The sequence below is a fragment of the Tamandua tetradactyla genome, chromosome 5, assembly GCF_023851605.1.
Source record: "Tamandua tetradactyla isolate mTamTet1 chromosome 5, mTamTet1.pri, whole genome shotgun sequence".
Taxonomy (NCBI): domain Eukaryota; kingdom Metazoa; phylum Chordata; class Mammalia; order Pilosa; family Myrmecophagidae; genus Tamandua; species Tamandua tetradactyla.
In genome coordinates, this window is record NC_135331.1 from 12,690,431 (window position 1) to 12,715,552 (window position 25,122).

General features: G+C 39.5%; 2 protein-coding genes across 2 annotated transcripts in view; one reads left to right on the forward strand and one right to left on the reverse strand.

The window, feature by feature from the left end:
• The first annotated feature begins 11,987 nt into the window (after nt 1–11,987).
• On the forward strand, nt 11,988–19,053 carry ERP29 (endoplasmic reticulum protein 29). The gene is made up of 3 exons (XM_077159883.1): nt 11,988–12,309; nt 16,418–16,556; nt 18,254–19,053. Exons 1-3 carry the CDS (start codon nt 12,166–12,168, stop codon nt 18,751–18,753), a joined length of 783 nt encoding a protein of 260 aa, XP_077015998.1. The 5' UTR covers nt 11,988–12,165; the 3' UTR covers nt 18,754–19,053.
• Nucleotides 18,113–25,122, reverse strand: part of NAA25 (N-alpha-acetyltransferase 25, NatB auxiliary subunit) — a 75,507-nt gene continuing 68,497 nt past the window's right edge. The window contains exon 24 of the mRNA XM_077159882.1: nt 18,113–24,484. Within this exon, the coding sequence (XP_077015997.1) occupies nt 24,362–24,484 (123 nt within the window). The 3' untranslated portion in view covers nt 18,113–24,361. The remainder of the gene's footprint in view (nt 24,485–25,122) is intronic.

Below are 25,122 nucleotides of genomic sequence, written 5' to 3' on the forward strand. Positions count from 1 at the left end.
GAGGGAACTGCCTGAAAATGTAGAGCTGTGTTCCAGTAGCCATGTTTCTTGATGATGATTGAACAATGAGATAGCTTTCACAATGTGACTCTGATTGTGAAAACCTGTGTCTGATGCTCCTTTTATCTACCTTGTCAACAGACGAGTAGAACATATGGAATAAAAATAAATAATAGGGGGAACAAATGTTAAAATAAATTTAGTTTGAAATGCTAGTGATAAATGAAAGCAAGGGCTAAGGGGTATGGTATGTATAATCGCTTTTTTCCTCTATTATCGTCTTATTTCTTTTTCTGTTGTCTTTTTATTTCTTTTTCTAAATCGATGCAAATGTTCTAAGAAATGATGAATATGCAACTATGTGATGATATTAAGAATTACTGATTATATATGTAGAATTGAATGATATGTTAATGTTTTTGTTTGTTGTCAATTTTTTTAAATTAATAAATAACAATTTTTTAAAAAAATGTCCAAATTAAGACATCAACAAGAGGTTACCTTTACTCAAGAAATGCTGATGAAGTTCAGGGTTTCTCTCTCAACTGGAAAGCTACATGGTGAACATGCTGACGTCTTCTAGCTTTCTCTTTCAGTTTCCTGACTCACAAAGTGCTGAGAGGCGTACTCTTTCCTCATCTCAAAAGGTCACTGGCTGCATGGGCTCCGGCTCTTGTCACTCTCTCATCATCCTGAAGCTTTCTCCAAAATGTTCCCTCTTTTAAAGGATTTCAGTAAAGTAATCAAGTGATATGTGGAATGGGTAGGCTCACATCTTCCTCTATTCAAAAGTAATACTGCACCCCCCCAAAAAAGTTAAAAAAAAAAAAAGTTAATACCCACATCTCCATGGAGATAATCTAATCAAGTTCCAACATACAGTGCTGAATAGGGTTTAAAAGAAGTGGCTGCCTCAACAAGATTGGATTAGGGTTAAGCCGTCCGTGGCCTTCCTAATCCTTCCAAACCAGCACAAATTGTTTTCTGCCTACTACATTTTTCCAAGACTTAACTCCATTTCCATCTCCTACATGAATACTTCTTTAAACACCCTAGCTCATAGTAATTTTTCCCTCCTATAACTCCCATCATTTGTCTAAATGTAGCTCATTTTATTTAATATTTTTTAGGGCAAAGTCAAAATAATTGTTTTGAACTTCCACCAAAACATACACATACATTGACTATTCTCCTTCTCTCTCAAAATCTCTACCCAACCAAACCGGCTGCCTGAGGTTCAATTCTGCTATCTTTGATGACTTCATTATTTTGTATACATACAAATGCAAATACACACACATATATTGCACACATACATTACCTAACTCTAGTGCTAAGTCCTTTTTTTTTTTTTTTTAACATGGGCAGGCACCAGGAATCGAACCCAGGTCCTCTGGCATGAAAGGCAAGCATTCTTGCCTGCTGAGCCACCGTGGCCTGCCCCTAAGTCCTTTTTAATACACCATATAATTTAATCTCCCACCCTCACATTCAATTGTCCAAGTCTTGTGAATTCTACTCCATAAAAGTTTCTCAAGTCCATTCTTTTCTTCTTCATTCCTGCTATTAATGTCCTATTGCAGGACCTTAATCTCTCTTACCTAGACCACTCCAACAGACTCCTACCTGGCCACTCTGCCTGCAATCTTACTCCCTTCCAAACCATTCCCCTCATTCCTAAGTGATACTTTTAAACACAGATCTGAGGTCACCATCTTGGTTAAAACCTTCTCATGGCTCTCTGTTGCCTTCAGCATAAAACCCAAATCCTTTGGTTTGGCAAGAGCCTTTTGAAACTGCTCCAGCTTACCTATATGGATTCATCTCTGCCAGTTCCTTTTTTTTTTTTTTTTGTATAATATATATACAAAGCAAAGAAAGAAAAAAGCAATATCACTTCAACAAGTAGTAGTTACAGGACAGATTCCAGAGTTTGTCATGGGCTACCATACCATCATCTTAGATTTTTCCTTCTAGCTGCTTCTAGAACATTGGAGGCAAGAAGGAATAAATATTTTTTTACCATCACAATCGACTTTTTTCTTTTGTAAAAAAATACCATATATACAAAAAAGCAATAAATTTCAAAGCACAGCACAACAATTAGTTATAGAACAGCTTTCAGAGTTTGGTGTGGTTTACAATTTCACAACTTTAGGTTTTTACTTCCAGCTGCTCTTAAAAAATATCTATTTAATGGTTCAGCAATCACATTCGTTTGTTAAACCCTACCTTCTCTGTATAACTCCATTACCTTTGATCTTTCTATCCCACTCTTTAGGGGTATTTGGGCTATGGCCATTTTAACTTTTTCATGTTGTAAGGGGCTGTCAATTATATGGGGTAGGAGGTCATATGCATATAAGAAATCAAACTTTTTTTTATTAATTAAAAAAAATTAACTAACACAACATTTAGAAATCATTCCATTCTACATATGCAATCAGTAATTCTTAATATCATCACATAGGTGTATGGTCATCATTTCTTAGTACATATGCATCGATTTAGAGAAAGAAATAGCAAGACAACAGAAAAAGAAATAAAATGATAATATAGAGAGAAAATAAAAATAAAAATAAAAAGTACAAAAATATATAAGAAAAAAACTATAGCTCAGATGCAGCTTCATTCAGTGTTTTAACATAATTACATTACAATTAGGTAGTATTGTGCAGACCATTTTTTTTTTTTTTTTTTTTAGAAATCATAGCATTCTACATATGCAATCAGCAATTCTTAACATCATCACATAGATACATGATCATCGTTTCTTAGTACATTTGCATCGGTTTAGAAGAACTAGCTATATAACCGAAAAAGATATAGAATGTTAATATAGAGAAAAAAAAATAAAAGTAATAATAGTAAGAACAAAACAAAACAAAACAAAAATCTATAGCTCGGATGCAGCTTCATTCAGTGTTTTAACATGATTACTTTACAATTAGGTATTATTGTGCTGTCCATTTTTGAGTTTTTGTATCTAGTCCTATTGCACGGTCTGTATCCCATCAGCTCCAATTACCCATTATCTTACCCTGTTTCTAACTTCTGCTGAACTCTGTTACCAATGACATATTCCAAGTTTATTCTCGAGTGTCGATTCACATCATTGGGACCATACAGTATTTGTCTTTTAGTTTTTGGCTAGACTCACTTAGCATAATGTTCTCTAGGTCCATCCATGTTATTACATGCTTCATAAGTTTATCCTGCCTTAAAGCTGCATAATATTCCATCGTATGTATATACCACAGTTTGTTTAGCCACTCGTCTGTTGATGGACATTTTGGCTGTTTCCATCTCTTTGCAATTGTAAATAACGCTGCTATAAACATTGGTGTGCAAATGTCCGTTTGAGTTTTTGCCCTTAATTCCTTTGAGTAGATTCCCAGCAATGGTATTGCTCGGTCGTATGGCAATTCTATATTCAGCTTTTTGAGGAACTGCCAAACTGCCTTCCACAGTGGTTGCACCCTTTGACATTCCCACCAGCAGTGGATAAGTGTGCCTCTTTCACCGCATCCTCTCCAGCACTGGTCATTTTCTATTTTGTTGATAATGGCCATTCTGGTGGGTGTGAGATGATATCTCATTGTGGTTTTGATTTGCATTTCTCTAATGGCCAGGGACATTGAGCATCTCTTCATGTGCCTTTTGGCCATTTGTATTTCCTCCTCTGAGAGGTGTCTATTCAAGTCTTTTTCCCATTTTGTAATTGGGTTGGCTGTCTTTTTGTTGTTGAGTTGAACAATCTCTTTATAAATTCTGGATACTAGACCTTTATCTGATATGTCGTTTCCAAATATTGATTCCCATTGTGTAGGCTGTCTTTCTACTTTCTTGATGAAGTTCTTTGATGCACAAAAGTGTTTAATTTTGAGGAGTTCCCATTTATTTATTTCCTTCTTCAGTGCTCTTGTTTTAGGTGTAAGGTCCATAAAACCGCCTCCAATTGTAAGTTTCATAAGATATCTCCCTACATTTTCCTCTAACTGTTTTATGGTCTTAGACCTAATGTTTAGATCTTTGATCCATTTTGAGTTAACTTTTGTGTAGGGTGTGAGATATGGGTCTTCTTTCATTCTTTTGCATATGGATATCCAATTCTCTAGGCACCATTTATTGAAGAGACTGTTCTGTCCCAGGTGAGTTGGCTTGACTGCCTTATCAAAGATCAAATGTCCATAGATGAGAAGGTCTATATCTGAGCACTCTATTCGATTCCATTGGTCGATATATCTATCTTTATGCCAATACCATGCTGTTTTGACCACTGTGGCTTCATAATATGCCTTAAAGTCAGGCAGCGCGAGACCTCCAGCTTCGTTTTTTTTCCTCAAGATGTTTTTAGCAATTCGGGACACCCTGCCCTTCCAGATAAATTTGCTTATTGGTTTTTCTATTTCTGAAAAGTAAGTTATTGGGATTTTGATTGGTATTGCATTGAATCTGTAAATCAATTTAGGTAGGATTGACATCTTAACTATATTTAGTCTTCCAATCCATGAACACGGTATGCCCTTCCATCTATTTAGGTCTTCTGTGATTTCTTTTAGCAGTTTTTTGTAGTTTTCTTTATATAGGTTTTTTGTCTCTTTAGTTAAATTTATTCCTAGGTATTTTATTCTTTTAGTTGCAATTGTAAATGGGATTCGTTTCTTGATTTCCCCCTCCGCTTGTTCATTGCTAGTGTATAGAAATGCTACAGATTTTTGAATGTTGATCTTGTAGCCTGCTACTTTGCTGTACTCATTTATTAGCTCTAGTGGTTTTGTTGTGGATTTTTCCGGGTTTTCGATGTATAGTATCATATCATCTGCAAACAGTGATAGTTTTACTTCTTCCTTTCCAATTTTGATGCCTTGTATTTCTTTTTCTTGTCTAATTGCTCTGGCTAGAACCTCCAACACAATGTTGAATAATAGTGGTGATAGTGGACATCCTTGTCTTGTTCCTGATCTTAGGGGGAAAGTTTTCAATTTTTCCCCATTGAGGATGATATTAGTTGTGGGTTTTTCATATATTCCCTCTATCATTTTAAGGAAGTTCCCTTGTATTCCTATCCTTTGAAGTGTTTTCAACAGGAAAGGATGTTGAATCTTGTCAAATGCCTTCTCTGCATCAATTGAGATGATCATGTGATTTTTCTGTTTTGATTTGTTGATATGGTGTATTACATTAATTGATTTTCTTATGTTGAACCATCCTTGCATACCTGGGATGAATCCTACTTGGTCATGATGAATAATTCTTTTAATGTGTTGTTGGATACGATTTGCTAGGATTTTATTGAGGATTTTTGCATCTATATTCATTAGAGAGATCGGCCTGTAGTTTTCTTTTCTTGTAATATCTTTGCCTGGTTTTGGTATGAGGGTAATGTTGGCTTCATAGAATGAATTAGGTAGTTTTCCCTCTGCTTTGATTTTTTTGAAGAGTTTGAGGAGAGTTGGTACTAATTGTTTCTGGAATGTTTGATAGAATTCACATGTGAAGCTGTCAGGTCCTGGACTTTTCTTTTTAGGAAGCTTTTGAATGACTGATTCAATTTCTTTACTTGTGATTAGTTTGTTGAGGTCATCTATGTCTTCTTGAGTCAAAGTTGGTTGTTCATGTCTTTCCAGGAACCCGTCCATTTCCTCTAAATTGTTGTATTTATTAGCGTAAAGTTGTTCATAGTATCCTGTTATTACCTCCTTTATTTCTGTGAGGTCAGTAGTTATGTCTCCTCTTCCATTTCTGATCTTAGTTATTTGCATCCTCTCTCTTCTTCTTCTTGTCAATCTTGCTAAGGGCCCATCAATCTTATTGATTTTCTCATAGAACAACTTCTGGTCTTACTGATTTTCTCTATTGTTTTCATGTTTTCAATTTCATTTATTTGTGCTCTAATCTTTGTTATTTCTTTCCTTTTGCTTGCTTTGGGATTAGTTTGCTGTTCTTTCTCCAGTTCTTCCAAATGGATAGTTAATTCCTGAATTTTTGCCTTTTCTTCTTTTCTGATATAGGCATTTAGAGCAATAAATTTCCCTCTTAGCACTGCCTTTGCTGCGTCCCATAAGTTTTGATATGTTGTGTATTCATTTTCATTTGCCTCGAGGTATTTGCTAATTTCTCTAGTAATTTCTTCTTTGACCCACTCGTTGTTTAGGAGTGTGTTGTTGAGCCTCCACGTATTTGTGAATTTTCTGGCACTCCACCTATTATTGATTTCCAACTTCATTCCTTTATGATCCGAGAAAGTGTTGTGTATGATTTCAATCTTTTAAAATTTGTTAAGACTTGCTTTGTGACCCAGCATATGGTCTATCTTTGAGAATGATCCATGAGCACTTGAGAAAAAGGTGTATCCTGCTGTTGTGGGATGTAATGTCCTATAAATGTCTGTTAAGTCTAGCTCATTTATAGTAATATTCAGATTCTCTATTTCTTTATTGATCCTCTGTCTAGATGTTCTGTCCATTGATGAGAGTGGTGAATTGAAGTCTCCAACTATTATGGTATATGAGTCTATTTCCCTTTTCAGTGTTTGCAGTATATTCCTCACGTATTTTGGGGCATTCTGGTTCGGTGCGTAAATATTTATGATTGTTATGTCTTCTTATTTAATTGCTCCTTTTATTAGTATATAGTGTCCTTCTTTGTCTCTTTTAACTGTTTTATATTTGAAGTCTAATTTGTTGGATATTAGTATAGCCACTCCTGCTCTTTTCTGGTTGTTATTTGCATGAAATATCTTTCCCCAACCTTTCACTTTCAACCTATGTTTATCTTTGGGTCTAAGATGTGTTTCCTGTAGACAGCATAGAGAAGGATCCTGTTTTTTAATCCATTCTGCCAATCTATGTCTTTTGATTGGGGAATTCAGTCCATTGACATTTAGTGTTATTACTGTTTGGATAATATTTTCCTCTACCATTTTGCCTTTTGTATTATATATATCATATCTGATTTTCCTTCTTTCTACACTCTTCTCCATACCTCTCTCTTCTGTCTTTTTGTATCTGACTCTAGTGCTCCCTTTAGTATTTCTTGCAGAGCTGGTCTCTTGGTCACAAATTCTCTCAGTGACTTTTTGTCTGAAAATGTTTTAATTTCTCCCTCATTTTTGAAGGATAATTTTGCTGGATATAGGAGTCTTGGTTGGCAGTTTTTCTCTTTTAGTAATTTAAATATATCATCCCACTGTCTTCTAGCCTCCATGGTTTCTGCTGAGAAATCTACACATAGTCTTATTGGGTTTCCCTTGTATGTGATGGATTGTTTTTCTCTTGCTGCTTTCAAGATCGTCTCTTTCTCTTTGACCTCTGACATTCTAACTAGTAAGTATCTTGGAGAACGCCTATTTGGGTCTAATCTCTTTGGGGTGCGCTGCATTTCTTGGATCTGTAATTTTAGGTCTTTCATAAGAGTTGGGAAATTTTCAGTGATAATTTCTTCCATTAGTTTTTCTCCTCCTTTTCCCTTCTCTTCTCCTTCTGGGACACCCACAACATGTATATTTGTGCGGTTCATATTGTCCTTGAGTTCCCTGATACCCTGTTCAAATTTTTCCATTCTTTTCCCGATAGTTTCTGTTTCTTTTTGGAATTCAGATGTTCCATCCTCCAAATCACTAATTCTATCTTCTGTCTCTTTAAATCTATCATTGTAGGTATCCATTATTTTTTCCATCTTTGCTACTTTATCCTTCACTTCCATAAGTTCTGTGATTTGTTTTTTCAATTTTTCTATTTCTTCCTTATGTTCAGCCCATGCCTTCTTCATGTCCTCCCTCAATTTATCGATTTCATTTTTGAAGAGGTTTTCCATTTCTGTTCGTATATTCAGCATTAGTTGTCTCAGCTCTTGTATCTCATTTGAGCTATTGGTTTGTTCCTTTGACTGGGCCATATTCTCAATCTTTTAAGCGTGGACAGTTATCTTCTGCTGCTGGCCTCTAGGCATTTATTCAGATTTCTCTGGGTGTCGGACCCAGCAAGGTTGTAAGATTTTTCTGTGAAATCTCTGGGATCTGTTTTTCTTATCTTGCCCAGTAGGTGGCACACGTGGCACACGTTTGTCTTAAGTGTTTGGAATGGGTCCCCCCCGGTCACCGATCTCTGCGGCCTGGGGTTTTCCGATCCAATTCTCTCCGTTGGTTCAGGGGCCACGTGTGGTGGGGGCGTCAACTGCCGCGGCTTGAGGGGACCCTGTGGCTGGTCGCCGGCCACAGCGGGCCTGGGGGATTCCCCACTGGACCAGGAAGCCTCCTGCGGTGGGGGGGGGGGGGGGCACCGCGGCTTGGATAGCCCTGTGATCCGAGACTCGTAGCCGCGGACTCGAAGCCGAGACTCAAAGCCGCCCGCAAAAGAGGGGCGCCAGCCGCCTCAACTTAGGAAACTTGCCTCTCCGAGACTCTCAGCCGGCCTGGGAAGGAGGGAGGGAGTAGCTCTGACCGCCGCAGCTGCCGCTGCTCTGGAAATCACGCACCGCTCGGGGGTCTCACCGCAGCCGAGTTTCGCAGTCAGACTAGCCAGTCCAGACTGGGTTACGCTGTGTGTCCATTCCCTGTCGTAGCCCCGGGAGCTGTTCTGCACTGTTTCTGTTCACCTATTAGTTGATTTGGAGTCGGAGGAACTAAGACGCACGTACCTTACTAAGCCGCCATCTTGGAACCCCCAGAAATCAAACTTTTAATTGTGAGAATTGTTCTCTATTCACCTGTCTCCAAGCACCCATGTTTCAGGAAAATGAGACGATTATAGCAACAAGGAGAAGAAGAGGTATTTGGCTGCCCATGCAGATGTCAAGATCTTTGCAAATCTCTCCACAAACACAAATCCTGATACATTTGGTCAAAGAACGTCTAAAAAGGACTAAGAAACTAATTAGACCCATTATTGCAGCTGTCAATTGAATCATTAGAAGTATCACAGCGGCTGCAGCCACAGGAACTACATTGCATCAAACCATACAGATGCAGCATTGTTAGAGAATGGTATAAAATGCCAGTGAACTGTGGCATAGTCAATCTCATATTGATGAGCAAATTAATAATAGACTAAATGATATGGAGACAGCATTGATTCATATTGGAGATCAAATGTATAATTTAAATTTTTTATGAAGTTTAAAATGTGACTGGAATGAGAGCAATTTTTGTATTACCTCTTTTAAAATATAATCATTCTGAAACAGAATGTGAAAAAGTAAAGAGGCATCTTTTGGGGCATTTGGATAGTTTAAGTCTTGATATCTTAAAATTACAAAAAAGGGTATTAGAAATATCTCAGAATAATTTACATGTAGCCTATGGAAATGATGTTATACAATCACTTACCCAAGACCTAAAAAATCTTAATCCTATTTGCTGGTGGAAGTCACATCATTTTTTGACTACTATAGGCTTAGGTTTGGGGCTGTTCGTACACTTTCTCTTCCTCCTCAGCTGTATCAAACAACAAATGTTCAAAGTAGCAAGCCGTAAAATTAGATATGACATAAAATCCAGAAGCCAAAATAGTAGAAGAAAGTACTACCCATGCAGTAATAACACTGAGTGTTAATGGATTAGACTCTCCAATCAAAAGACATAGTCTGGCAGAATGGATTAAAAAACAGGACCCATCTATATGCTGTCTCTACTCAAAGGACACGAGGCCAAGGACACAAATGGACATTTACACACCAATGTTTATAGCAGCATTATTAACAATTACCAAGAGATGGAAACAGCCAAAATGTCCATCAACAGACAGTTGACTAAACAATCTGTGACATTTACATAAGATGGAATATTATGCAGCTGTAAGACAGAATAAAGTTATGAAGTATGTAACAACATGAATGGACCTTAAGGACATTATGCTGAGTGTGATTAGCCAGAAACAAAAGGACAAATACTGTATGGTCTCACTGATATGAACTGACATTAGTGAACAAACTTGGAATATGTCCTTGGTAACAGAGACCATCAGGAGATAGAAATAGGGTGAGATATTGGGTAATTGGAGCTGAAGAGATACAGATTGTGCAACAGGACTGAATATAAAAACTCAGAAATGGACAGCACAATACTACCTAACTGTAATGTAACTATGTCAAAGTAGCAAGCCGCGCCACTAAGCAGAGCTGTGCTAAGAATGTGATTCTTGTAAAAGCCCTTGGTTCCTGCCTGAATCAAAGTCAGAGAGCTTGATTGGTAGCCAATAATGGGTAAGATCCTTCCTTCAGCGCTTAAGGGTCACTTAAAACAGGCACAGTCATCTTGGCTAATGAAGTAAAAAGGCGGAAATGTAGGAGCAAGAGTAAAAAACAAGACCTGCAGAATTTGTTAGGAGCAGCTGGTGTCAGGGTGGTGGCAGCAGCAAATTGTGGAGATTGTTATGTAGGGCAGTCTGGGAGGAAGAGAATGCTTACCCCAAATGGTTATGTTAAGTATGAAGGAAGAGAGCACTGAAACATGAGCACTCTGTTCCCTCAGGAAATGCACACATGCCTTTTGCCACCCTGTAGTATATCGGCAGAATCTGGTTAAAAATAAAGTTTTCTGTTGTTTGCTAAAATAATAATAATAATATGGGGTACGGAGATGGAACTTGCAGATGTTCTGGAGAGGTTGAGCCCTCTAGGTTTCAGAACTTATCTGGTCCAGGGACCATCTGGAGGTTGTAGATTTCCGGAAAGTTACTCTAGTGCATGGAATCTTTGTAGAATTATATGTTGCTCTAGGTGTTCCTTAGGATTGGCTGGAATGGTCTGGGTTGGGGTTTGGCAAGTTATGATAGGTAGCAATGTCTAACTGAAGGTCATGTAAGAGTGACCTCAAGAGTAGCCTCTCAACTCTAAACTCTCTCAACTACTGAAACTTTATTAATTACATTTCTTTTCTCCCTTTTGGTCTGGCTGGAATTGTTGATTCCACAATGGCAGGCCAGGCTCATCCCTGGAAGTCATCTCCCACACTGCCAGGGAAACTTTCAACCCTGGATGTCACGTCCCATGAGCTGGGGAGGGCAATGTTTCACTTGAAGAGCTGGGTTTGAAGGGAATTTCTTTTGCAAGAAATGTCCTTTGCCCTTTACCTTGTGAATGCCTCCTCTTAAAAATTATCTCCTGTTTATAACTTTTCCTGACATTCCTGACCAAGACGGATTGAACTTCCGTAGGTGTTTCAGTAGATAACTAAATCTCTAATATAATCTTATTTCATAACATTTATTCTGTACTGGTTACGTACGTTATTATCCCTGTTATCTCCTCCTCCCCTAAAGGTATGAGTTCCTTCAGCACAAGAGTTCTGTCTGGTCCATCTCTATTTCCTCAGGTAACACCAGGAACTGACACAAGGTATTCACTGAACCACGTACCTCTTTAACAAGATTATCAGGGCTTTAAAAAAATTTTCCTGCAGCCTAGAACACGGGTGGGCAGTTATACAGCTTTTGGGAAAGCTGTTTATCTAGGAGCCCGGCGTCTCCTAGATGAGGCACTCACCTCAAAGTAGGCCCGACAGTCGGCCTCGGCAGAGGGAAGGAGCCGCCACTATACATCGCCTAAAAGGCGAGTCTGGCCACGCAATTCAAGTCAGGAGTGGAACAGACTGCGGGGCTAAGGGCGGTGGCAGACTCTGACTGGCCAAGGGAGTTCGGTAGTCGCAAAATCTGACTTGACTAAGGGCAATGGCTGGACTTGACCGACTAACCGAGAGTACTAGCAGGTCCCAATTGACTTCCTGACGGACCAAAGGCAGGCAGAAATAATAGCGGGCCTCGACGACTCCGACGGTGAACAGAGACAGCGGGGAAAAAAAGGCGTGGCGCGACAACCCAACACATGCGCTTCACGCTTCTGCTGGCGCGAAGCACGACGAGGACGCTGCCGGGCCGTCACGAACCTCATCGAGTGCGCGTGCGCGGAAGCCCCATTTCCCCGCCCCCCGCCCCGCGGCCCCTCCTTCGTTCTCTGTGCCGGCGCGAGCCTCGCCGAGTGCGCGCGCGCGGCAGAACCATTTCACCGCCCACCTCCGCCCGGCCTTCGGTTTCACCCGGAGCGGGCGCGAGCCTTCCGGCCTGTACAGTTGCGCTCCCCTAGAGCCCGCCCTCCCGGACACGTGACTCTCGGCCCCCAGGCTTTCTTCCCTTGTCTTCCTCGCTCTGACTGCCGGAATCCGGCGTTATGGCTGCCGTCGTGCCGCGCGCCACTTCTGTGTCCCTCCTGCTTCCCCTTTTCCTGGGCCTGCTGCTCCTCTCCGTTCCGCATGGCGGCAGCGGCCTGCACACCAAGGGTGCCCTTCCCCTGGATACAGTCACTTTCTACAAGGTAACGGGGCCGAGAATGCCGTTTGCAGGTGCAGGCAGAGCGTACGGGGGAGCGCGCACCCCTGCTGGCCGCGAGGGACCGAGGTTTGGAAGGAGGTGGTCTGGAGACCCCGGGGCTTCCTTCCATCCTATGGGCCTGTTAGACATAGTCTTTTCAGTTCCCGCGCACCCTTGCTTTTGCAGCATTTATACTTGGTTGTCTTTTTGCAAAAGAGCTGCAAAGATACCGCTCAGGGAACCAACTGCCCCTTCCCTTCACCTATGGGCAGTGGGCGGTGCCGGGAGACACCCAATCCTCGACTCCCAAGTGGGAGCCAGGAGAACTGTGCGAGGCTGACGCCGCTCAGCTCGCCGCTCTTGCAAGATCCCGGCGGTGGAAACTCGGTGTTTTTGCGTCCATTTATGCGCCGCTCTTCCCCTGGGATGGATTGCAGCAGCCTGCTTTGCAATATGGAGACAGTGTTCAAATATCCTGAGTCTCCTTGTGAAGCGCTAGAGTTAAGATTAAGCTTCGGTTTAGCCACCCTGAAGGGAACGTTTTGGAACGGGAAACAAAATGAGTAAGAAAGATCGAGTCAGGGCATGGAAGGATTTGCTCCAGCATACCTTTATAAAATTTGGGTCTTGGCCGGGGTAAGGGGACGTTGGAAGTGTTGAAGGCTGAATGCGACACGACAATCCCAACTCCTTCCCCTTGCACCTACCTTCACCCTCCAGCAGCCTTTAATTAAACCCACCACATGGGCAAGCTACTTATTGAGAAAGATCGTTTTATTTTATTTTTGTGCACTTTGTGGGGAAGTGAAACCAAAAAAATGGAGTTCTCAATGTTTCTCAAGTAGTTGAACCTGTCCTATTTTCAAGAGTTTCCTCTGGTGGATTGAGCATCTGTAACTAGTTAAAAGTGTAACTGGTTGTCATGCCCACCCCACGGCAACCTGATTTGGAGCTTTTGCTAGAAAAGTGCCCTCCGCACCCCTACCCAGCTTTGGGAATTGAGTAACATCACCAGACCAAGTGTGTGACTCAGAGGGAACTTTGCACCGAAAGGTTAACAGTATTTCCTAATCAGTTCGTGCCTTGCCATCTTTACCACCTTGGTCTATACTGGCATTGCAATAGTTTTCTCATTTGTCTCCCTGTTGTCATTCTAGAGCCTCTTAGTCCATACAGTAACCTAAGACCTACAGGACCTAAGCTTTGCTTCTTCCCTCTCTCATCTCCTATACATTGCCACCATTGTCCTCTTTGCTCCAGCCCCACAGGCCTTCCTTCTGTGCTGCGAATATTCCTAACTCAATATTGCCTTGGGGCCTTTGCACAAACTGTTCCTCATGCCTGGGACATTCTTTGCCCCAATCTTAGCAAGGCTGGTTACTTCTCGTCATTCAGACGTCATTCAGACTTAGATTAAATGGTCCCGTCAGAATCCTTTCTGGGTTCCAGTACCTGTATCACATTACCCTGTTTCTCTAAAGAGCACTTACTGCTGATTTTTTTTGACTATTTTATTTTCTCTCTCCTACACTGTAATAGTATGTGCTTATAAGGAAGCACCTTGTTTATTTCTTCACAACCTAGCAAGTTACCTGTCACATAGGAGGTGCTCAAATTAAATTATTTAATGTGTTGAATGAGCAACTTTTTTTTACAGTTTTTTTTCAGATCTCACTCTCAACCATCACTATTGAATAAAAGAGGAATTTCCTAGTGTTACCTTTTTTGTGTGTCTTGCCTTTCACCATCATAATATCAGTCCCATATAACAAGAGACCCTGCCTGCTTGGTTCACTACTTTGTGCATGGGACTTAGAGCTGTACTTGGCACATGACAGGCCCTCAGCAACTTTTTATTGAATGAATGAATGGATGGATGAGGAAATCATCTGTACTTGGAAGAAGCTTAGGCAACTAGATAATGATGAAGCTGGTTCTTCAAGGATTAGGAAGGGAGAGAGACTTCTGAAGCAATTAAAGACTGAGTAAAGGAATAAGAAATGAACTCATTATGCAAATGTTTGGTCATTCAAAACCATCCTTCCTTACAGTGGTATTTAAGAAAGAAAGTAAAAGATGTATGACTTTCAAGTCTATTTCTTTATGAGATCACTGTCATGATTACTATTATTCCATCATAGGAGTGTAGGCACCTTGAAGGTACAGATCCTTTATTGTGCTTTTTTCTGTAAACATGCAGAATCTGCTACCAAAGCCTGCTGGACTTTTGTTCATTGATAACATATTTTTGGAGCATCTGTACATGGCAGGCACTGTTGGGCATTAGGGGTACAGCAGACAACAGGTCAGACAAACTCCTTGTTTTCATAAATGTACATTCTAGTGGAATGGAAAAATAGCAAACAAGCAAATAAGGATTTCAGAGAGTGATTAATGTAGTAAAGAAAATACACATAATGTGATAGAGTATGATGGAAGTGAAGTGGTATTAGAAAGACTGGAGAAGTCCTCTCCTTTAGGAGGGGACACTTGAACTGAGACCTTCATGATAGAGACAGCCATAGAAACATATGGGAGAAGAGCATTCCAGCCAGCCAAAATAGCAAATGAGAAAAGTACTCAATTGGGAACAAGTTTTGCATGTTGAACTAAAATAAGGCCAGTTGGGCCTGGGGGATGTGATCTGATTTGTATTTTTAAACTTAGCAGCTTTTCGGCCTCCAGGGGTCAGACTTTTTGGGGTCACTGACCACTTAGCGTTCTGGTGGCTTCTCCTCTTCCTCCCTGTGTTCCTAGACAATGTTCAATTTTTTTTTTAAACTAAAACTAAAGGTATACCAGCACACAATATGAGAACAAGGACTAACAAAAACATCAAATTTCTTCGCCTTCAACTAGAATTATTCAGCTTGGGATGCAGTCATTGATTACCATCAGTGATCACTTTGATCAATAAAACAAAAAGTTGTGGGACAAATGGAAAGTAATATTATTGACCAAAAGCAGAATTACCATATAATAACCCAGCATTCCCATTCCTAGGTACATACCTGAAGGAACTGAACATAGGTATTCAAACAGAAGTTTGTACACAAATGTTCACAGTAGTCCTATTCACAATAGCCAAAGGTGGAAACAACCAACACCCATCAGTGGATGTGGATAAGCAAAATGTGGTGTATCCGTAGAATGGAATATTAGCCATAAAAAAAAGGAATGAAATGCTGATCCATGCTATAAAATAGATAACCCTTGGAAACATTTTGCTGTGTGAAAGAAGGGAGACACAAAAGACCACATATGGTATGACGTATGTAATTTATGTGAGATGTCCAGAACGACAAATCTATAGAGACAGAAAGTAGACTTGTCAGATTCTCAGAGGCTGGGGGAAGGTAGGAGGAAAGGGTGAATAACTGCCTAATAGGTTTGGGGTTTCCTTTTGAGGTGATGAAAACATTCTGGATCTGGATAGTGGTGATGGTTGCATAACATTGCAACTGTACTAAATGCTACTGAATTGTCGTTCTCTCTTTTCTTTTCTTTTTTTTTGAATTGTTCATTTTTAAATGGTGGATTTTAACTTTTTAAAAGAGAAGTTTCCTTGGCCTTGACAGACTAGGACCCAGAGATCTAGCCAAAGGGAAGTGTGACCTAGGGAGGGAACACTGTCCTACTCTCAACAACTTCCTGTGAGTCCAGCTGAAATTGCAGAGCTCAGACTTTGGCCTCCCTAGCCATAACTTTGTCCAAATTCCTTTGGGATGGTGAGCAGGACAGGTTCTAGCTGACATAGGATGTGCTGAATCTCCTCAGCCTTAATTAAAACCACACAGAAGTTCATTAGCAAAGCTACAGCTACAGCTTTGTTTTTTCTGGACAGGGTTGTGTGTGTTTGATTAGTGTGAAAAAGTGCCTACTGTAATGCCGGGTACATAGCAGGCATTAAATTGTTAAATGGATCAGTGGATGAATGAATGAGTACTAGTTTGTGAATTAATGAGTACTAGTTTGTGAATTAATGAGTACTAGTTTGTGAGAGTTTGTTTCCCTCCCAGGCTTGGTTTCTTAAATAGGAACCCCTTCGGGAAGAGAAAGTAATCCCAAAGGTTCCTGGAACCCCCAACTTGCTCAGCTCTATATGTCCTCAGGTTATTCCCAAAAGCAAGTTCGTCTTAGTGAAGTTCGACACCCAGTATCCCTATGGTGAGAAGCAAGATGAGTTCAAGCGTCTGGCTGAAAACTCCGCCTCCAGCGATGATCTCTTGGTGGCAGAGGTGGGGATCTCAGGTAAGGACAAATGCAGGACAACAGGAGAGGACACAAAGGAATGAGGTTTTGCTTGCAAGGGACTGTGTCAGAGGGGGTGCCATATTTCCTGGAGGATAGTGATGGTCTTTCCTTCCCTCTGCATTTCAGTTTTTGTATCAAAACTAATGGGTTTTTGCTTTAGCTCAAATCCAGCAGTGTCACCACTAATCCAAGGACAACTCTCAACCTTGGTAACAACTCTAATAATAATATTCACTGACATTTATTTAATGGTTTATAGTCTATAAAGTTTTTAGACATTATGGCATTTTTAATCTTCACTTGAACCCTGCCTGAGAAGGAAGGCACATTTTATCTTCATTTTATACTTGAGGAAAACTCAAGTATAAAATGAGGAAGCTCATGAGTATAGATGGCCTGTTTCACACTGTGGGGTAGGAATTAACTCGTTCAGATCTCTGCCTATGAGCTTATTCCCAAGTGCAGAGGGTTCTTAACTACCTCAACTTCCTCCCAGCCAGGATGCCTCACTTCCTTAGCAGGCTTGTGAGTGCGATCCTTGGTAGAGTTAAGCTGGCACACCCCTCCAGGAAAATCAGTTTTGACTCTACTTCAGAGTTAATGCCTTTGGGGTTTTTAGAATAATAGCTAACATTTGTCAAATTTTACTGTGTGCCAAGCCATTGTGCTAAAAGTGCTATACATGTATTATTCTTGTGACAACTCTATGAAAGAAGTACAATGGTACCATTACCCCCATTGTTCAAATGAAGTGATGCTTAGAGTAACTTGCTCAAGATCACAAAACTGTTAAGTGGCCGAACTAGGATTGGAAAACCACACTCTCCTTAACCCAGTAATGGGCGGTCTTGGCCATTTCTTCCTGGCAAGGTATAAGCAACCAGTCATCACTCATCAGACTTTTGGACTGCTACTGCCTGTTAGGAAGGACGTAGCAGATACTAACAACACCTACCATGTAATGAGCACTTAACTCTGCTGGGTCATAGGCATGCATTCCCTCATTGGGTCTTCCCCACAGTCCTTATATGGCAGGGACTGTGTTCATTACCTACCACATGCTCCCTTTTCTCACTAAGCTCTGACCAGCTTGGTCTTTCTGATCCTTAAACACACGAAGCTCAGAGCTTACAATTGCAGTCCTTTCTACCTGAGACACTTCCTGGATCAGCATATGGCTGACTCCTTGACATTCAGGACCCTCAGCTCATGTCCTCACAGAAAGGTCTTCCATGATTTCAGGTGGCAAGGGCCTTCTTACCCACTCACTTTTTCATATACCCTGTTTCATTTTCATCATGGCACTAGTCACTTAGGTTCATTTGTTTATTATCTCTCTTCTCTTAGAAAATAAGCTCCCCAAGGGCAGGGAGCGCTATACTCTTAATTACAACTAGATCCTTTAGCACCTAGAATAGTATCTGGCACATAGTGGGCATATAGAAATTTTCAAAAGAATTCCTTCTGTAGATGAGGAACATAAAGTCCAAAGAGGTTAAATAACTCAACTGAAGCCACGTAACTAGGAAATGGCAGAGGGATTGAAACCAAAGTCTGTATGGTTAGTCCTTAATTTGTGAACTATTACCTAACCAAGAAGAATCTTCTTCCCCTTAGCTCAGATAAGTCCCATAGCTATATCCTGCCCTGAGTTTCCCATGGTCTTACTCTTTATATCTTGTTTCTTTTTATAGACTATGGTGACAAGCTGAACATGGAGCTGGGTGAGAAATACAAGCTGGACAAAGAGAACTACCCAGTCTTCTACCTCTTCCGGGATGGGGATTTTGAGAACCCAGTCCTGTATAGTGGGGCAGTTAAGGTTGGAGCCATCCAGCGCTGGCTAAAAGGGCAAGGGGTCTACCTGGGTATGCCTGGTTGCCTGCCTGCATATGACACCCTGGCTGGGGAATTCATCAAGGCCTCTGACATAGAGGCACGCCAGGCCCTCTTGAAGCAAGGGCAGGACAACCTCGCAAATGTTAAGAAGACTGAGAAGAAGTGGGCCGAGCAATACCTGAAGATAATGGGAAAAGTCTTAGACCAAGGTGAGGATTTCCCGTCATTAGAGATGACCCGGATCACCAAGCTGATTGAGAAGAACAAGATGAGTGATGGGAAGAAGGAAGAGCTGCAGAAGAGCTTAAACATCCTGACTGCCTTCCAGAAGAAGGGAGGAAAGGAAGAACTGTAAAAAGGCACTCCATGGCTCGGTTGGGGTAGAGTCATGTGCTTTCTGTGAGACCCCTGTGGGGTTGGTAGAAAAATTGGTACTACCCCAGAAATCTGAGCCCTGGGTATGCCTAGACATTCATGCTGACGTGACTATGCTTGGGACCTGTCTGTAGCAGATTTAGTGGCTAGCTGGAATACTTATTCAAATGGCTTGTGAAATTCCCCCTCATAAGGAATTGGTGCTATAGAGGGTACTGCCTAGGTCCCTGAGAGGTGTAATTCTGATGCAATTAAAGTTTCAGCATTTTGGTTAAGTGGACCTGAAGCCATTCAGTTTTCTTTTTCAAATTGTACTCTGGTCTATGACCTGCTTTCCCCTTTGAATTTATTTTTGAATTTTAGCTCTTCCAAGGAAGCAAAATATCCTGGTAATAGTGCAAAAACTACTCCAGGCATTACATTTTATCATTTTCCACTGGTGTTCAGACTAAGTTGGACTGATTGTGAAAAGTAAATTGGGTTGCCCATTTTCTGGACCGTACAATTAAATAGCAACATTGATGCCATAATGTAATTATTCTCCATATGCCCGGAAGAACATACAGCAAACTGTGTTACTTTAAAAGTTGGATTTATGTAGCTAAATCTGAAAGTGTAATCCAATCTGAAAGTTAAAAAAAAGGGGGGATCTTTTTTCCCCATCTAAGTCACTCTTTCACTGTCAGTTAATCTATAAGTATGCACTTCAAAAGAGCAAAGAGTGGAGAAACTGTACTTATTTCCAGGAATGAGGAGCAGTTAACAGCAATGATAATGGGTATCTGCTGAAGTTTCCTGACAATATCTTCTCTTTAACTGTTTGGAAATATTTAGTTTGTATCCACACAATTTAAGTTGAACGAAACTGGCAAATAAAACCTTAAAATTGTTTATTTTCCACCATTTCAGTGAGATTAGTATTTAGTCACTAGAAACAAAAAAGGCAGGTGCAAATTTATGTGTTGAGTTGGATGGGGACAAAATGTGGCTATAGCTAACAATTATAACAAGTTGGTAAAAGATATTCAAACCTAAAAACCCACTTGCCCATAGCCAGCATACTTACCTTACATATGATGAAAGGATATAACTTATACTTTACAAATTTAGCTCAACAGTTTTGATATTGTCTCATTAGTCCAATTCTAATTGAAACTTTTGGAAGATCCTTTGATGTGTTTCGTTGGAAAACTTGCTTTAGCTGTTCAGTTTTATCTCATTTCATATCTAAACAGGTTCACTTCCAAAGAACAAAATATTCACTGTTTTATGGAAATCAGAATATAAAGGCAAATAGTCTGGGAAAGGACTGTAAAACTAAATACATCCACAGTACCTGAACGTGGTCTAATCTTGATTCTTTCTTAATTGTGAGAGGAATGAAATTTTAAAATGAAAGTGGCAGTATATCCATGGCTGAGACTTTGGATGGCCCAGGGTGAATTTCATTTATAAGCCTTGTCTTGAGTTGAAGAAACGTAACTAGGGGACAGGGACAGATAATTCTTTGTATCTAACATTTTTCATTAAAGATAGGCCCTCTGTTACTAGTTTGGTGTCTAAAGAGATTTGTATCTACCACATAAAATTCAATCTTCCCTGATAATTAACTTAGCTCAAATGGATTCCTTTCCATATGTAAAATAGCACACTGAAGGTTGCAGGAAAGTTCTGTGCTCCTACGGCATAACCTGCTGTAGGGACCCCACAAATGACTTTTATAAGGAGAACTTGGCCCCCATGATAGCTTGCCTTCCAGTCATCACTATGAAATACATATTTGCATCAAGGCAGTGACAGCATCTAAAAATGGAACCTGAAAAAATATGAACCTGAACACCTCTTTTGGGGGAAAGTTAGGAATGGTAACGAGGTATGTCCAAGTACCCACCTTTGTTAAGGGGAAAAGTGTTGGGATCAAGTGAATTCATAACTGAAGAGCAGGCAAAAACTTTTTTCCCAGGCTCAAATAAAGGGATTAAATATGGACAGAAAGGAGTAAGAGGAAAAACAGAAACAGCTCCTATTTTCACTATGTTGTCAGTGTGTCATCGTAAATTTTTAATTTCAGACTGGGTGCACCCTTGGAGAAATCATGTCATCTGACTGCCTGAAATCCTCCAGGAACTCCAGCTAACTTCCTTCCCCAGCTACAAAGTCCTGACTAATCTGATCTCCACCACACCCTCCTATCTCAATCCCTACCCTTCTCAGGGCCCTTCATTATTATGGGAACATGCCAGGCATCAAAATAGCAGAACATGCTGCCTTGGGGCCTCTGTACTTTCCTTCTTCCATGGATTCATTCAGGTCAGATGTTACCATCTGAGAGGCCCTCTCATGACCTAATATAGTGAGCCTCTACATACTTACTCGGACTTATTTTCTAAACAGAACTTACTTACAATCTAATATGCATTTCTATTCATTTCTCCCCCATTCCACAGCCGCCAACTGGGAGTCTCATTCACTATTATAACAGCAGAACATAAATTGGAATCTGGTAAATGGCATATGGTCAATACATATTTGTTGAATTAATGATGTAAAGTACTAATTTTAAACGAAAGACTGGTGCCTTGGAATAAAATTTTAAATTCACAATATTCAAATTGTCCTGGGGATAAAACACTCAATACAAAACTGAGATGCATTACACCATTTAGAAAGTTGTGGCTTAAAAGAATCTGAACAAAAATGAACCAGGCACTGATTGCATATGTAGAATGGAATGATTTCTAAATGTTGTGTTAATTTCTTTTTTTCTTTAATTAATTAATAATAAAAAAAATGAACCAGGCAGAAATGCCAACATAAAATGAAACTATTTATATAAATTAACCCATCCGGTCTAAAGCAGATTTGCTATGCTTCACTCAATTCTGAAGAACGAAGAATATATACTTCCCATATTATTAAGTCACATCAAATTACTAGGAAGTTTCAATAATAAGGCCATAGATACATTGAAACCCCTTTTTATATTAAAAGTTAAAATGAAAGACAAATCCAGATTGAACATAGTGATTGCAAAATATAATGCAATTTTAAACAGGTAAATTTATGAAAATATACAAAATTAATGGGCAACACAGCTAGGCATTTGTACATTTTCCATTATGTGGAGAACACTAAAAATTTCTCTACCTTTTAACCATATCAGATAAATGATCTAAACCAAATGTTTGCTTTGGAGAATCTTAACTTAGGACCTCAGTAGTATAAAAAGTAATAATTTTTCATTCTGTAAACAGTAGTAGTATTTCTCCTTTTTCTATTTTTTTAAATATCAATTCACCACACAAAAACAAAACAACCCACACAAACCAAAAAGAGCAGCAGCAATGAGTTATTTGGGAATTCTCTTCAAATACCAATGACATACGATTGCTGGGAGAGGGTACTTTTTACTCATGTAAGAATATATATATATATATATATCTTTTTTTAACTGTACACAATTTATAGTGCATGACAGTTTCCAAAAGAACAAATCAATAAAAGATATTGACCATTTCTGCATAATTTCATTCTTTTTACAATTATCTCAATGTAAGAGGTTGGATCTAACTGAAATATGCTACATTTTAAGTAGGAAAATCAGAAAATAACAAAGGGGGTAAAACCTTGACATAACATTATTTGTCATTTAAACCAGTAAAGATCCCAGATGTCACGAGGCAGGAGACTGGTTAGATAAACCACTGGCGTTCTGCTCTGTCCCCGAGGACCAAGGCCAGGCCACTAAGCACACATATGCTAGACTGATCGTGGTCAGTTTCAAAAAGCATGTCTATTTATAGTACCTTTTTGATAGTCAAAGAAACATCACTTCATGAACACATGCCACACACACAAAGTTCCATCTCAACAGGCCACAGTTTCATGAAAAAATATGCTGTCATTAAATAATATTCAGAATCAGAATTTTCAATTCATCTGGTTCAGAGCAGTTCTTCCCTTTAGGGTGAAATATGTGACAGCTTTGGCTATCAATTTGCATTTAAAATATTTTTTTAAAAGTTACTTGATAGACTAGGATTTCCAACAGATCTTATTTTGAAGAGATAATGTAATCAAAAAATTTTTTTTTCTTGGAAATTAATCACTGTATCAAATTTTGAAACTAATAAAGTCAAAATGTTGGGACAAAATGCAATAGCTTTATATAAAGAGGTTTTCTAAGTTTTCTTTTAGTTGCTTTTAAAAGAATATCACATTTTACCAGAGCAGTAAGTTGGAAAGGACATGTAAAGTCTTCAAAACCAGTCCTCCATCAGATACCTGAATTACCGCATCAGATTTCTTTCCTCTTAAGAATTATTAACTTTAACCATATTTGGGTAACAAAGACTAAATTAAAAGCAGAAGGAGGGATTCAAACACAAAAAAGTTATCAAAGCAATTACATAAATTGTGTAACATTTTCAAGAGCTGTATCTTTTCTATCAGACCAACCTTTGAAGCTAATACTCTTGGAGACCTCCAACTGAACAAAGTAAACACCATCTGAAATATAATTCTGAAATCTAAAGAGAGTAGAGCCTCCAAACTCATAGGATGACATTTCTTTTGCCAACCTAAAACTTAAAGCCTAGGTTAAGTCCATAATATATATTCCCTTCCTTCTCAAACTCCCCACTTACTAAAGTACTAAATCTTAGTTTTCAAGCATGGTATATGTGTATAAAATTTACATATACATATGCATATACATACATATGTGTAAAATTCATGAACCGACTGCAGTATATGACTTGGGAAACCAATGAAATTGGTATCAGACTTGCCTACATAAACTAAGTACACTTCTCTTCTTTAAAACAAGTGATTCCTATCTTTCCCAAAGACAGCAGCTAGTCCTTGGCAGTCTTTTAAGTGCTCTTCACTGGTTTCCTCTCTATCCTGGATTTAACTCTCACGGGAGCTAAAATGGGTTATATCCTAGCTATCAGAATTGACATATCACAAAATGAGTGTCTGTGACCATCTGGCTGGTGCCCTTCAAAGGCAGGTGCCTGTGCTCCCAGTGTGTTTGTGCAAATCTCATCTGAGGCCCTTTCTGCAGCTGCCCTGGGTTGAGAGAAGCTTCAAAACTAACCTGCTAGTATGGAAAGAGAGCTTGCTCCAGTCATGGTCTCCATCTGTTTCCTGCCTTCTGCTTCCTAAGCCTCCAGGCCAAAACTCCCACTGCTATTACAGGAAGGCCATTCAGCTGCTCTGAGGTTGATGCTTTATGCTTAATTTCTATTGCTGCTTTTATAAAACCTCCCGCCCCTGGCCAGATGCTGTCTGGTGATGGGAGGGAAGAAGAAAAGTGGGGTTTTCTTTTGTGGCTGCCATATGCATATGAACATGTATAAAAAGTGGTCAAACCCAGATGAGGGTCCTGCTTCTGGTTTATATACAATAATTTAATCAGTTGTATATATTTAATACCTAAAAAATTAATTCACGATCAAAGTCCTTCATGCATTTATGAGGAAGTTCTGGATTAGAATGATGGTCAACCAGATGTACTTTTGCCTGGGAAGATAGTGTCATTTTCTGTTGTGGAGTCACCAATGACTTTAGTTCACACCCCCTTATTAAATTTTTAGCTTCTTTGTGGTCTCAAGTCTTTTTTTCAGCAGCTCTCCAATTTCTAGAAGTGAGTGCAGATAACTGCTCTGCACCTTCCCTTGCACAGTCTTTGAAAATTTTCTCTCTTCCTACAAAGAAGGAAACATAAGATTAGTGGTCTTGTTTAGAAATTATACTCCCAGATGATAGTTCCCAAGTTAAAAGTTAAAATTAAAAAAAAAAAAAAAAAAAAAGTTAAAATTACCATTATCTTTGGTTTCATTAAAACTCCACCAGAAGAGTCATTTTCAATTTCATAAAAGGCAAAGAAGGCTAAAGTTCATCATAAATGAATATTTTTTCATGTGATTTTCCACTGAGACCCTGTCCTTTAGCATTATTATTCTCAAGTATAACCTTTGTTATATTTTATATCAATTATATAAGTTAATGTGGTGTGCTAAACAAGATTCCATTCATTTCCTTCTCTAACAGTACCTAAATAGAGTTCTGGGGCTAGGATGATGGCTGTCCACAAATTATTGGATGAGTCTCCCTATCAGAGGCTCAGGTCAGACTGTACTGCAGGGATGCAGTCCATCAAAAATGGGACTTTATCACGAGAGCAACTGGATAGAAATGGATGGCTCCACCACTGCCCCTCTGGCCCTACCAAAATTCTAAATCTACTTTGGGTTGGTGAATTAACACTCATCTGACACCACTAAATATTTAACAGTTTGAGAATAAAAGCTTTTTTAAAAAAATAACCCATTTTTTTTAAAGG